Source organism: Artibeus jamaicensis, unplaced genomic scaffold (genome assembly GCF_021234435.1).
Source record: "Artibeus jamaicensis isolate MK-2021 breed Jamaican fruit bat unplaced genomic scaffold, CSHL_Jam_final contig_1015, whole genome shotgun sequence".
Lineage (NCBI taxonomy): Eukaryota > Metazoa > Chordata > Mammalia > Chiroptera > Phyllostomidae > Artibeus > Artibeus jamaicensis.
Window position 1 is genome coordinate 13,325,527 of NW_026521194.1, and position 14,746 is coordinate 13,340,272.

General features: G+C 42.9%; 1 protein-coding gene across 4 annotated transcripts in view; it reads left to right on the forward strand.

Annotated features, from left to right (window-relative positions):
- The first annotated feature begins 2,122 nt into the window (after nt 1–2,122).
- The window catches only part of ERBB4 (erb-b2 receptor tyrosine kinase 4), a 995,253-nt gene continuing 982,629 nt past the window's right edge, over nt 2,123–14,746 (forward strand). For all 4 annotated transcript variants that reach the window (XM_053672642.1, XM_053672598.1, XM_053672619.1 and 1 more), the window contains exon 1: nt 2,123–2,926. In XM_053672642.1, the coding sequence (XP_053528617.1) occupies nt 2,845–2,926 (82 nt within the window). In that variant the 5' untranslated portion in view covers nt 2,123–2,844. The remainder of the gene's footprint in view (nt 2,927–14,746) is intronic.

A 14,746-nucleotide genomic window follows, 5' to 3' on the forward strand; every position in this document is an offset into this window, starting at 1 on the left:
CCTTTCACACCAATTAATTTTATAGGCTGCTGGTCAGGTACCCAGATTTGGCCAGGTATCAATCACTGTTTCCACAGTTAGAACAGGAAAATGGGACCAAGGCAGAAGAAATTGAGAATTAGGGGAAAATCATGGATGCGTCAACTAACTTAATGGGAGGGTACCTAGAATGAGCTGCCTAGCATCTGAAAAAACATAGACTGATAACCAATGGATATTAGTTGAAATCCCTCTTTTGCCAAAAATTATTTTAGATGCATGGCTGTGACCAAGACATGTAGGAAAGTTCCTGGTACAGAAGAGCTATAAAATGGACACAGGAGCAAACGCTATCACAATTGACACAAGTATAAAAAGCTATCAAATACTGTGTTTTAATTTTCCCCTTAATTCCAGCTAAAATACACAATCTATTTCTTCACTCCTTACAACATAATTATTATTATAAAGATTTCTTTTTTTAAAACTCAGAAACTGCGACTTTTCCAATAACAAGAAGTTGGGCTTTTTTGTTTTTTGTTTTAATCCCTTCAACTATTCTGGGGACAGAATGGAAATTTAAGAAGTAGCTTTCATGAAAAAGAGGTATCTCAGAGACATCATAGGAAGCAGAAGGTGATTTAGGAAAGGGGACTGAGAAGAAATTGAGTGAAAGAAAATAGGGTGGGGCGAATGATAAAAATAGAAAGCAAAGATAATCCCAAAGAGCAGTGTGCATAGTTCTGTTGCAATCGGCACCATCATTTAGTCACCGTGGTCTGCTCTAGGTTTAGTTCCTCCAGGCCAGAGGCTGCCTCTGGGTAAAACAGTAAGCTCTGCTTGTTTGGCCTACTCTCTGTGCCTGTTACTTGCCAGGGGCCTAAGAAAGGGAAGGCTTCAGGCTTCTGGGATAAGGCTGCTGTTTCTCAGCTCCACGGAAGTTCTGTGGGGACAAGACTATAGATAAAAGATGTGGGGGAGGAGTAGGAAGGTCTTAAATGTTGAGTGAGGAGGCAGGGTGGCTTGATTTTTAAGTCCCTCTGACACATTTTATTTATGCATGTGATGCTCCTGGAGAAACTGAAAAAAGAGGGAAATTCACAAGTAGAATGCTTGTGCAAATAGCAAACCAATAACCTACTACTGCCTGAGATTCTGGCCCCTGCCCAGGGTACAGTTTCAGAGCCGCAAAGGCCAAGAGGTGTGTCCTCGGATATGACTCAATCCCCACATATGTTAGATCAAAAAATCCCAGGAATTCCTGTAGCTAGCAATGACCTGGGGACTGGCCAGGGTGAACTTGCAGAATGAGAATATGGAAGGGGCCTAAAGCTTGGGCCATTCACCTGATCATTTGAGATTGGTTCTCTCCTGACCTGGCCATCTTAAATTCTTTCACCTGAACAGCTCAGGCCTGGGACAATTGCTGGCCCTTTATAACCTAATTGGTAACTCTCAATTAGAATCTGTTTAATGGGAATGAATCCCAAAGCAAGTTGTCCTAGAGTCCAAGGGGAAACTGAAAAGATCCATAAAACTAAAAATCAAAGGATGTAGTTCTACGCATGTTGAATTGTAGTTCGACTCAGTGCAGGTCATTTTGGGAGGATGGGAATTGGGGGAGATTGGGAAGACAGGTGATTATGTCCCCAGGGTTACCTGATCTGCAGAAGCTGTCAGATACTGAAGCAGCTTTTAAACACATTTCAGAGTGTGGAGCATGAGAGGGTACAGAGAAGAGTAGAGGCTTTACGCCTGAAGTAACGTTTTATTTTCTTAGTTTCTAGGGAAAGCCTAGTCTTTGGGTGAGTACCACTGAGGCAATGGAAAAAATGAAATTTCTATATGAAATTCACCATTATAGATGTATAATCTTTTCTGTAAACATCCCTCCAGTGGTCTGACACTTCATGGGCCAGCTATTCCGGATCTCTGTTTCACTCAATCTGTGCCTGGGGTGAGCCCTTTAAATCCAGCTCCCGCGCCCTGACAGGTGTTTTCCCAACTCCTAGGGTCCACGATTTTGGAGAGTGGCTGAACCAATAAGATTTTCCTTTGGGGGAGGGAGCGGGAGAAAAGGCGTGGCTTGTGGGTCATAGCAGGGGCGGGGTTTGCGCAGCTGAACAGAGCCAGGCTGGTTGCGTGGAGGGTTGTTTTATCCGCCCCCCCTCCACCTTTTTTTTTTCCCCCTCCTCCGGGTGTCTTATTAATTTCTCCGTGGGGCTGCAGCTGGAGACTGCGGAGCGTTGGAAATGACGCTTGGAGCTTTAATTACCGCAGCCGCCGGACAAGTGTGAGGAAAGCTGACAGGAAAAAGGACTGGATAGGGGGAGAAGAAGCAAGAAGCTTCCCCTGCCCACTTCCCAATTTGGACTGGAGGTGCTAGGAAACTATAAAGGGAGCCGATCAGAGCCCGGCCAGGGCGAGGGGCCGGAAACCTACCGCCCCTTTGCAACCAACTTTTTTTGGAAACCCTTTTCCCCCCCTTTCTTTTTATTGTTGCCCGGCCAGTGAGAAAGAGAGAAAGTGAGCAGGGAAGGAGAGCGAGACAGAACGGTCACACAGTGAAATAGCCGCACAGTCCGACCAGGAGCTCCAAGCTCACACACTCGAGCACCCTTTCACACGCGCACACACGCGCGCGCACTCACGCGCACAGTGTCCCCCTCCTCCGGTCCTGGGACTTGGTCCGGCGATAGCGGACTCGGCGGCCCGCGCTCGGGGTAGGTGCACCGCTCGTGCGACGCGCCAGTCCCCCTCGCGCCCCCCACGCGCTCCTGGCTGACGGATCTCTTCTGCGTGCCCGAAAGGGGATATGCCATTTGGACATGTAACTGTCAGCTCGGGATCTGAGACTTCCAAAAAATGAAGCTGGCTACAGGACTGTGCATCTGGGTGAGCCTTCTGGTAGCGGCGGGGACCGTCCAGCCCAGCGCTTCTCAGTCAGGTGGGTCGTGGTTCCTTTTTGCGCTCCAGTTGTTGAACCTGCTGCGGGCGGCTTGTCTGCACGGGTGGGTCCCTTGCCCCCTTCGCCCAACTTGACAGCCGCTGGCTCTAAGCAGAGGAGGGATCAATCCACCAGGTCTTCTTCCTTGGGCTCTTGGTCACCTCTTATTCCGTCCCCAAACTTATCCTCAGTGTGTGCATGCGTTTTATTTGTCGTGGCGGGGGGGGGGGCACTCTGCACCACTATCTTTTTTCCTCTCTCCTTAACCCCCTTTTTTTTTATTCTCACGCCTTTTCTGCGAGCCTGTGCGGGATCCCTTATTGTCGCGCGTGTTGTGAGGGACAAGGGAGACTCAAACCCCGAGTCAGAGGAGACCTCGTCTCTCTGGTCCGGGAGGGAAGACTTGCCTTGGAAAAGCGCACACTGCCGGGGACGTGGAAGGGCTGGGGTCCCGGGACGGTGCCAGCTGGGCCTCTTCTGTGCGGGACGGTGGTGTAGAGCGCAGCTTCCAGAACCGGCTTTGCACCTGTGTGTGCTGCGGGCGGCTCCTGCGCCTCCACTCGCCCGAGCCTTGCTGGGTCACACCCGACTGGAGCCCAGCCTTGGCTGCTGCGGCTGCGGACAGGCGCGCCCCGGCCCTGGGGCCCGGAACTCCGGGCCTCCTGGGCGCTAGTCCCAGAGCTCTCGCGCACTTGACTTGAAGGGAGCTTGCCTGCCTGGCTGACCTCTTTTCAAAAGAGAGAGAGGAGAGAGAGAGGGGGAGAGAGAGAGAAAGAGAGAGAGAAGGGTTGACGTACTAGAGCCCGGAGCCCGGCCTTCCCGTCGGTTACTGGGTTTGGCTCCAGGAAGAGTTCGTCCTGTAGTTAAACTTGCTATTGGCCGGAGTCCCTCCAACTTCTCTGTTTACTGCCCAGTGCGGCTGCCGGGCCGACCAGTCGCGCGAATTGATTGAACCGGAGGCGGGTGCGGCTGTGCTGGGTGCGCGGCCACTGTTTTGGAGAGAGCTGGAGCCCCAGCCACCTGGACAGGCCGAAGGCTAAGCGACCCCCTCGAGGCAGCGGCGGGCAGGGCTCAGGCAGCACCTGCATTGCGAGGGAGCTCAAAGTTTGACGCTTGAGTTTCCTGGGGAGGGAAGTGAGACTGGAAGGGACCGCAGAGAATCGGCGTTTGACGCGGCCGAGGGAGCCCTTTCGGGGAGCGGGAGAGATTTCCCGAACGAACCGGGGCTGCTCCCGGGAGCGTGGGAGGCAGCTACAGAAGATGAAGCCCCCGGGAGTGGCGATGCGAGAGCTTTGGGCTCGGGGAGGGCGTCCTTCTGACCTCACCGAGAAAACAGTGCGCTGTAGTTTTCCCGCTCCGCCCCAGCCGCCGTCGCCTCCCCCTCCTTGCCTTGACTAGTAAATAACAAGTTACAATCCTAGAGCCTTTCAAAATGACCTTCGAATCGCACACTGTGCGCCGTGTGTACTGGTCGTTTGCACCCTCCCAGTTACTCTGAAATTCTTCATGCATACCAGGTTCTGCGCTCCAGCCACCTCCGGAATTACACCAGCACGGACTGGAGATTCCAAGCGGCCTCTTAGCTACATCCCTTTTTATCTCCCTCCCCACTCCGCGTCCCTTCATATTTTCCTTCAGTGGGTGTTGATTATGCACATTGACCCATTCAAAAGCAGTTGAGACCAACGAGCACGCTTCGCAGAGAGGAATTTCTAGGAGGCGACCTACTGGGGGCTGTCTGGTTCAGCTTCAGTCGCGGGGGGACCAGGCTCCGAGTCCGCAGCAATTTGGTATTAACTGTGTGGCTTGGGGTTGAGCTATGCCGAAAAGCCCTTTTCAGAATTTCTGCGAGGAATGTAATCCAAATTAGTTCTGCAGCTGGTCTCTTCTCGCTTCCCGCCCCCCCCGCCCCCCCCCCCCCCGCGAATTGTCAGACCCACAAGTGAGCCCATTTAGAACGCGAGGATTAGCGTGCCATTGTTGCTCCGTGTGTGACTCTGTACTTGAAATTCTGGGGACACAAAGGCGAGCCTCACTTGTTCAAAACACAGTGATCTAGATAAAAGGGCCGCACAAAGACAAGCTGTCGGGCGCATCCCTGGTATAATTGCAACGCGCATGCTAAGGTGATCCACTGGAAACTGCAAATGCCCCCGGGGACTTCTTGTTTCCCCCCTGCCGCACCCTCGCCCGGCCGCACCTGGCAGGGAAAGTTCAGCTGGTTTTAATGTGGAGCTTTTATAACACCCAGTAGCTGTCTGGGGCGTGAGTGGAGGTCTGTGTGTTTGTGGCCCTGTGTGTGCGGCTGCCTGTTCCCACGTAAATACATATTGCGTCTCCACTCTCGTGCTTAGCAGTCAGTAGCAGTTTGGAGGAGTTTGTTTTGGTCCAAATGAGAAATTAAGTGCGGATAAGTAAACTAAGCTGCCAGAGGGCGACAAGATGTTGAGTGAATTGCTTTTAGATGAAACAAATTAAGGAAACGAGGGAAGACAATCTGCTTCTCGCATTATTAGACACGCTTGGAGTTCAGGGGAAAGCGGCATATTTTTGAAATGCTAATTTCTTAAGAAGCAGAAGGAATGCACCTTATTTACTGCTTTATGTGAATAGAATAAAAATATGGGGAGGGGCACGACAGTTCTCTTCAACGGAGTTAAGATATTTCTGAAAATAATTGTAACTGAACGGGATCTGTTCTTGTTCTGCAGCTTCAGAGAAAGCGATTTGTGTGTGTGTGTGTGTGTGTGTGTGTGATTCAGAAGGACTTTGCCTCATTTCTAGTGATTCATTTTATGAAGAAATACTATCGTCAAGGGCCCTTTATATGGCTACTATAAAGCCTTCACCACTAAAAGGACTAATTCCCAAATTTCTGTCTTCCTGGTATGACTGAAAAAACAATCACTGTCACCTTTGTGTTGAAATGAACTACACAGTGGTATGGAATGTGTAGTCTTACTCACCTTAACAGATAAGGGGTGAGCAAGTGAAGTTCCCATGCCTTATTTGCAAGTAACTTAGTCCTGCTTTCATTGTATAAAAGAACATACCTACATATTTTCCTACATATTTAAGATGTGTCTCCAATCTTAAGGGTTGTTTTACCTTTGAGAAGAAAAAGGTTAATACATTTAGTTAAATGATGAGAAAGAGGTTAAATGTTCAAAATAAACCCCACATCGATTCTTTTTCCTACATGTGTTGGCTGCAAACACACCCATGGGTGCATTGTTCCCCTTTTTTTTCTTTTAATTTTGAACATCTCATATGTGTAAAAGGGGTCTTTTTACATTTTTTCCTTGAAAATGCTTCTCAATAAATTTATATGTATCAGTATTAACTGTGTATCACTTGGAAACACTCTAAGTGGACTGTTATGATAAAAATTGAAAGACTTGGTTCTGTCATGATTCCTATTTTCTGATTTTCTTCACACATCAAACCACTTTTATTTATTTTAATCATGAGTACGTGGAAAGTCAATTTTTTTGAAAGTCAGGGCACTTACTGATTTTTATATTTTTCATTTAGTCACTGGAAATGTGTCTTAATTAAGAAATTACATTAGAATGTTTACCAGGGCATGTACTTCTTGGAAATTTTAATATTTTTTTACTCTAACCTGAACACAGTAAGTTTGCACTGGCTAAATTTTAGACTTTGCATTTATTTGAGGTAAAATTGTATTTCCTCCTTAAAGTGGATTCAAATATTTAGTATTCATGAGCTTTCATCCCTTTGGTTCTTAAATAGAAGTGCTATTTATCATCTGTCTTACGCATTCACCCTTTCCATTACTATAGATTCTTTTTTTACATCTTATTGTTTATTGAGTTTATACATGAGAGTATATATTTTCCCCTCCACCACTAAGCATATTCTTTGTGTGTGTGTGTTTTTTCCCAGCAACCTGCCACTCAGCCACTGCAGGAGTCCTCTGAGCCACTTTTCATTCTTTCTTTCTGATAAATCTGATATGGCTGGTTGGCTGGACAATCGCAAGCCATTCCATTGCTCAGATGTATTCCTGAAAGACAATAAAAAGGCATCGATCCAAGATCACTAACGCATCTCAAAAGCTTGGACTCCAAGGCCATACCTCTTCACAGAGAAGTCTCTTTTTCCTTTACTCTTTTTCTTTTTTTCTCCTCTTGACCGAGGAAGGAAGGTGGACCACAGCTATTTAAAAAAATGCTAGGGATGCAAGCAACTGGGATCTTTCTAAATATTCTCTGAAGCTTGGTGATTAGAGCCATCTTGAGATTAATGAGTATGTAAGGTGCACCTTTTAGACAATAAATTAGGGTGCCTTAGACTTTGCTATGCTTCAAAGTGGCGTCATTTTTATATTCTTTCAATCCAGTTATTAGGAAAAATTAACATATTAAAAATAGCAGCATGGTTTTGCTTTAGTTTACAGGGTTCTGCTGCTGTTGGATGTCATATGTAATATGTAAGTGCCTAAAACATAAGAAAAACAAATGACCTAAAAGGTGTTCTGTTACCTGCAAACTTGTTGGCCCTGGCTGTTTGATTTTACCCTTTGTGAGAGGTACAGTTTTATAGAGATGTTAATATTTACATTGAAATTAGGTTATACATGTTCAAGCCTGTAGCTGTTCTGCAAAAATTAATCAAGTATATCCCATTGTTTTCTTTTAAAATGATCTACTGAGTATGTTGTACAGGCTAGCATTTAATCATATTGTAAACTAAATCATTTTAGAAATGGTCTACAATGTTACATTTGACCATATGGGATCAAATTACATCTTTTCTCCGATACTCATTTTCTAAATTATTATAAATATTGGGCAATTGGAGTAAAACCTTAAAATTCATGCTTTCTAATAGAGGTATTGATTGAAGTTTACAGTTTATAATGACAAATAATTTCTTAATTTTTCTTCCTTTTATAATGAAAAGATCCTAAATCAGTGTTCCTTGAAACTAGCTCTTCTGCATAATTCAAAGGAGATTTTAAGTGCCTCTTTTGTGGATCTGACCCAGGATATAACCAGGTGGTTAAAATCAGGATTTCTGTGTTGCAGGGACATTTCATCTATTTTCTTCTTAATACCCTGGGCAACTTTGTGTCTTTGTGACTTGGCTCACGAGCCTTGGGGGGGGGGCACATGCATGTAGTGTAATCTCCATTTCCCCACTGCGTAGCCATTTTTTGAAAGATGTGTTCAAAGTCTTCTGTGACATTGGGATACATTCCACTAGCAAGTTACTTGGTATATTTAAAACGTGTTTACATATTTTAATAAACACGATGGAAACTTTCTCACAGACCATCTCATTTACAAGATCACCTGTTTAAATGAAATAAAGAGGTATTAACTCTAAAGTATTTGCATTTGAGATGATTTCCCCCAAATATTAATTTTCAGAATTGCTCTATGGTCTCTTTAGATTTCATTGTATATGACTGCATTCTCCTTTTCTCAGTCATCGATAATTCTGACATGTTTGTTAAAGAAATGGACCTTTTCTCTACTGTTTTGACCAAAGCTTTAAAGCTACATCCTTGTTCTTAGATTTGACACAGACACTAGTGCTTTCTCTATGCACTAATTTTCCAAGCGGGAGGAGAACGGCCTCACATCTGTAACACGGTGGTGAAATATGTCAACGTTTTGGGGCTTGACTCTCAAGTGCTTTGTTTGAACACCTGATAATTGGTTTAGAGGCATTTTCATTTTGAATATAAATGCTTGTTCTGCAAGCCTGTTGCTTTGCACAACTCCAGGGGGCAGCAGCCTCACAGGACGCAATGGGAAGGCGAGCGCCTGACTGTGGGTGGTGCAGCTGCAGCCCGGCTGTTGTGTGATGCTGCGGAATAAAGCACCAGAGTGAGGGTGGAGAGAGCTGGGTTCTGGTCACGGAGTCTTTTTCCTTTGAGATCTTAGGTTAGACTTCTTGCTCTGTATTTCACTTTCTTTATCTCTATTAGTGTAGCTGAAAGTGACACCTAAATGATTACATCATTTTTAAAAAAATGATTTAGTTAGGAAAAGAATGTTCAAACTTTCAAGAAAAGAAATCCGTTGATTTCCATTGTTTTTTAAAGATTTTATTTATTTATCTTTAGAGGGGAAGGCAAGGAGAGAGGGAGAGAAATATCAATGTATGGTTGCCTCTTGTGCATCCCCTGCTGGGAAATGGCCTGCAATCCAAGCATGTGCCCTGACTGGGAATCGAACCGTGATCCTTTGGTCTGCAGGCCTGTTTTCAATCCACTGAGCTACACCAGCCAGGACTCCATTATTTTTATAAAAGGACCTTTTTGGTTTTTCAAGTGAATCCATGTGTGTAACCCTGGCACTGAAATAGGTGAAAGGGGGAAAGAGGACTTTTGTCACAGCTGCCCAGAGAGGCCAGCGCAGAGTCCCCGACTGCGGCCCTCCCCCATGTCCTCCCTGTCTTCCCTCTCTCTTCCCCTGTGCTGGCTTCACAGAAATCTAGCACTATTTAGGAGCCACAGATCTAGTTCTCTCCTTTTTAAAAATTTAATTTTATTTTATTTGTTCCATTAACATGTAGTCTCTTTAAAACCCCCATCCCTACCAGCAGTCACCACACTGTTGTCCACGTCCTTGAGTCCTTTTTCCTTCTCTCTAAATCCCTCCATCCTCTCACCTCCTCTCCCTTTCAACTGAGGACTCCGGGGGCACAGGGAAGTGAGGTGATATAAGTTAGTTGGCATCTCCTGGTAACATGATCATTTTCTTGAACATTTGCAGAAATACTTGAAAAGTTGCAGGCACACAAAAAAAACAAATATAAGGCTATGTTGCTTTAAAAGAAAATTGCAAAACTGAAATGAAAACAAATGGATTGGAACCATGGGCCTAATTATCAGACTGGGCAGTTCTCCTCAAGGGGGAGGCAGTGAGATGATCAACATCTTTTCTTTTATTTAGGGGGTAGTCATGGATGGCAGGTATCGTTTACAGCCCATTGAGATTGAAGAAATAAAGCACCTTTGTGAAGAGGGTCCTGTAAGAGGCTCTGTTTACGTGGCAGGGTCTGTGCCGGATGTTGCATTTTGACCCTGAAAGTCAGGTAAAAGTTACCCACACACATTATTGTACCTCCCAGCACCTTCAAGAGTTCCTTTCATGTTGACTCTTGTAAAGATGATCAGTAAGTAGACAGGTGGTTATTTCTTCATTCTTTATTAAGTGATATGCATGCTTAAACAAAATGGATCAGAAGGATAAACAGTGGGCTTCTTGGCACCAATTAGTTGATGGCGCCTTAATCAGCAAATCCATAGGGATACTTGCAGATTTGTCCATGCCCCTCCTAGGATCCAAGTTATTTACCTTTTATACTGTCTTTGTGGGGTCCTCTTTGTTTTCTTTGGGCCCCTACTAAGTCCCAGTTGTATTATTTGCACAAGTGCATAAGCGCAGCTTTAACAAGCAAGACTTTATAATTTATTTCTATTGCACATTTGCTTCCCTCTAGTCAGCTTCTGCAAGATGCTGCCTCTGAGCCACGTGAGCTTGCAAAGTTGTTGACTTAACCTTAAATCTCTCTTGGTGCTTTCCTCATGCACCGGAGATTTTTCAGCCATGGTCAGCATTCTCGTGGGCCATGCAGAAAGGAGGTTTTGGCTGGGAGAGTCACTCCTGTTAAGAATTGGAGGTGAGAATGGACCCCGTAAAACATTAACGTAGATACCATGTAACTTTTTGTGCAACATCATTAAGCTTCTCCCCTGAGAGGTAGAGGTAAGTCAGTATTGTTGTTAATCATGTTATTTCCAATACTGTAGGGATAATGGAAGCATACTAAACCTCAATAAGAATATGTAAGATTCAGTGTCTGAATCCTGACAGTTAAACTAATTGGAATCAAGGATGTATGTGTATATGCATGTATGTATGTGTGTGTGTGTGTGTGTGTATATATATATATATAATAGTGAAAGTGAAAAAAAAAAAAGTAACAACTAAAATTAAATAAATTTGTATATATATATATATATATATATATATATGAGTTTGAAACATAGTCTAAAGGTGTTTAAAGAGAAGAAAATGAATATGTGATAACCAAGTCCAGTCTTATGAGTTTCTTACCAGGTATCGTAAGCACCAGGCTTACCTAGTCAGTATTCTACAGCTGTGCCTTGCTGGTTGTCTTTGATTTTGCCAATCCCTTTCCTCTGGAGTTCACGGTTCACCTGGTACCTCTGCCTGTCCCAACTATTGAATTTTTTCAGTTCTGCTTTAAATCATCCCTCATCATTCCAACCTCCTTCACTGACAACCTAGGACTATAAATAACCCTTACCTATACCACTTACCTGGAGTTTAATCTCAAACCATACGACAATTTAACTTTCCTAAAAGCAGTTTTTATTCCCTGCAGAGAATAATGTGGTACCACATATACAGTAAAGCCCTTTAAAATATTTTTTAATGAAAGAATAACATACTTTTACTGAAACAGTTTTACGTTCATTCACAGATGGTGATTATTTGTAATTAAACCATATAGTGCACAAAGTAAGCTGTTCTAAAACATAATTATAGAATTCTTAATAATAGATATTAGACATGTTTACCCTGGGAATTTCTTTAGTTGCCTTTTCAAGCTTCCGAGGGTGTTTCTTTCATTGGAGTATTTCCAAGAGTGTATCGTTTATCCCCAGTCTCATTTTTAGAGCCTGCTCATAATATGGTACAAAGAGTTTCTGTTGATTTTATTTCTAAAACATATAAGAGTTTTGTAGTCCACTATTTTTATGTGGCTATTAGATTATTTATTTGTTTTGACATATTTATTTACTTTTATTGTGGATTATCCCCACTTTAAAAAAAATTTTATTTATTTTTTATTTTTAGAAAGGGGAAGGTTTGGAGAAAGAGAGGCAGAGAAATGTTAATATGTGGTTGCCTCTCACATGACCCCCCAATGGGGACCCAGCCTGCAACCCAGGCATAAGCCCTGACTGGGAATCGAATCAGTGACCCTTTGGTTTGCAGATTGGTGCTCAGTCCACTGAGACTCACCAGCCAAGGCTTATTTTCCATTTTTAATTTATTAAAGTTAAGTTTATTGGGATAACATTGGTTAATAATTCATGTAAGTTTCAGATGCACATCTTTACACTACATCAGTTGTATATTCCACTGTGGGCTCACCACCCATCAGTGTAAGCAGGAAGCACACACTGACCCATCTCTGCAATTCAGGACCCTGCTAGGAACTGAGAAGCACTTAGAGAAACTCAAGATGCCGACTTTCTCCCTTTTTTTTTTTTGAAGACGGATAGACAAGGCCAATGAAACACAATACGAAATTAGGTTACTAAGTGATTTTTTCAAACTGTTGAGAGGAGTAGTTGCCTCCAGAGAAGTGCTAATAGTATTTTGTGAAAAAAGGTTTCCAACAGAATGTGGCATTTTCTATTCCTAGATATATGCAATAATATAACTTTCTTATAGCTAATCTCTCTCAGTATCTTAAAATAAACAACCTGACATGTCTCTACAGTTTCCAAAGGATCTTATGAAGGAAGCCCTTGCCACTTCACCGACAGAGGCGGCTGGGAATCTCCTGGCTGCTCTCCCATGTGGTTTGCTCTGCATCCTGACAATCGCTGAAATGGTTATAGTCTTTATAGCATCTGATTCTTCTGGTGAAAGTGCTTTTCCAGACCTTTCTTTTTTTTAAAAAAGATTTTATTTATTTATCTTCAGCAGGGAAGGGAAGGAGAGTGGGAGCAAAATACCAATGTGTGGTTGCCTCTCGTGGGTCCCCTGCTGGGAACTGGCCTGCAACCCAGGCATGTGCCCTGACTGGGAATCAAACCATGATCCTTTGGTTCACAGGCCCATGCTCAATCCACTGAGCTACACCACCCAGGATCTTCTAGATGTTTCTTCTCAGGGTCCCAGATTTGGAGAAACTATCAACCTTTCTAGGTCACTGTGGTCCCCTAATTGTGTCTTAATTTATAAGGGCCTGAAAGAGTTAATATAGGTTTCAAACTTCCCCAAAAGTCTGCAGAGTAACCTGTTCACAAGAGAGTTGGGCATTGGAGACATTCAGACCTCTGAAATTCCTTCAGTACTTTCCTGATTGTTTTTCTTAAGAATATCCGAGAAAAAAGTTTGAGTCAGGAATTACTGTTCCTTCTTTGCAGATAAGGGTACAGGGATGGAAAGAAATAGTGTGTAAGGGTGAAGCTTGATGGGTGCACCAGTCTGGTGCAAGTTGCCTGTCTGCCCTGTCCTGAGAGCCCGCCGGTCTGCTTTCTGCTTCTCGGCTGCCCGAATGTCTCTCCCATTTCAGGAACTGGCGATGCCTCTGAAAGGTGTGTCTTCTCCACTCTACCTGCCCCACCGTGCGAGGAGGGGATGCTTAGCACACCACATGCTCCCGCCTTCATGGCATCAGCCCTTTTTGCTTCCCCTGTAGCCTCAGGAAGGAACTTGTCCAATGCATCTATTATTTAAGGAGTTCTCCTCTAGGTTACTACGTATTTCTCCTCCTCCATTATATTCTTCAGAGTTCTTTCTTTGTACTGTATATGCTAAGGAAACAATTATATAAGCCCCGTCTTTCTGAGGAAACTTCAAAGCAGAGACATATCCAAGCTTTCAAGACATGTATTTATATAGAGTGGGAAACCTCTTTAAAAGCAATACAGAAATGGAAATACCAGCAGGTTAAGTACAGAGCCTCGGGAGGCACCAATGTGAGAGAGTAGTTCTGAAGTGGAAGCCTTTTACTGTGGATTTTGGGTATAATTATGTAATTTTTAATTGTTTTCTACTGGATGTAGTTGAACTCCACTATTAACATAGAACAGTGCATTGCTTTGAAAAAATGTCACATACACTAAAATTACACTGTAAAGCACTTTAGTATAATCTTTGTATAACATAACGTACTTACTATACAGAGATAATTTTCAGAATATTTTCTCTCTAAATATGAACTTGCCTAATGCAAATATATAGCTATTTTCTTGACATCATGTTTTGAAAATGGTTCATGTAATACTGTGCCTTATGTAGTTTTATAGTTTATAACGTTTGGGTGTGATTTAAAAGAATCTTGCTAATTTGGGTATATAAAAGCTAACTACAGAGCTTTACATTTTTAATCATTTGTTATTTAGCAGAGATAAAAAATCCACCTTTGACTTTTATCCTCTGGCTAAGTTAAATGTGACCATTTTAAGTACAATAAACATTCTTGCTAGCTGTGAATAAACCAGTGCATCTAAACTAATGTCAGTATGCAGAAAGATCTTTTATTTGCTCATGTTTTAACTAATATGTTAGCACATTTAAGTAATAATAAAACAATGAGTATGACAGTTTCCAATTTTACTCTGTAAAAATATCAGCTAAACAGTTAATTATATTTCCCAGTTGTTTTAACTTCAAATTTAGCAGCCTCATTGTCCCTAGTGATATATCAAAACTTCTAAAAGTGTACTTGGAATTTATAGAAACTGAAGTGATTGGCATTCAGATATAATTCTTCAGTGGCCTTTTCCTTTTCTTTCTTTCTTTCTTTCTTTCTTTCTTTCTTTCTTTCTTTCTTTCTTTCTTTCTTTCTTTCTTTCTTTCTGTACAAGGATGAAATTAGAAAGTATGAAAAACCTTGAGATAAATTGAAATAGACAAAACAGTTTATGCAACTGTTGGCGAAAGGGACATTCATTATTTTTTTCTGTACTTACTATATTGCTTCTGGCCAGAATTAGCACACTATGAGCCAGAGAAAGAGATAAGACCAATAGAATGGTATGCAACTAGTTTTGTTTAGCCAATTTAGATC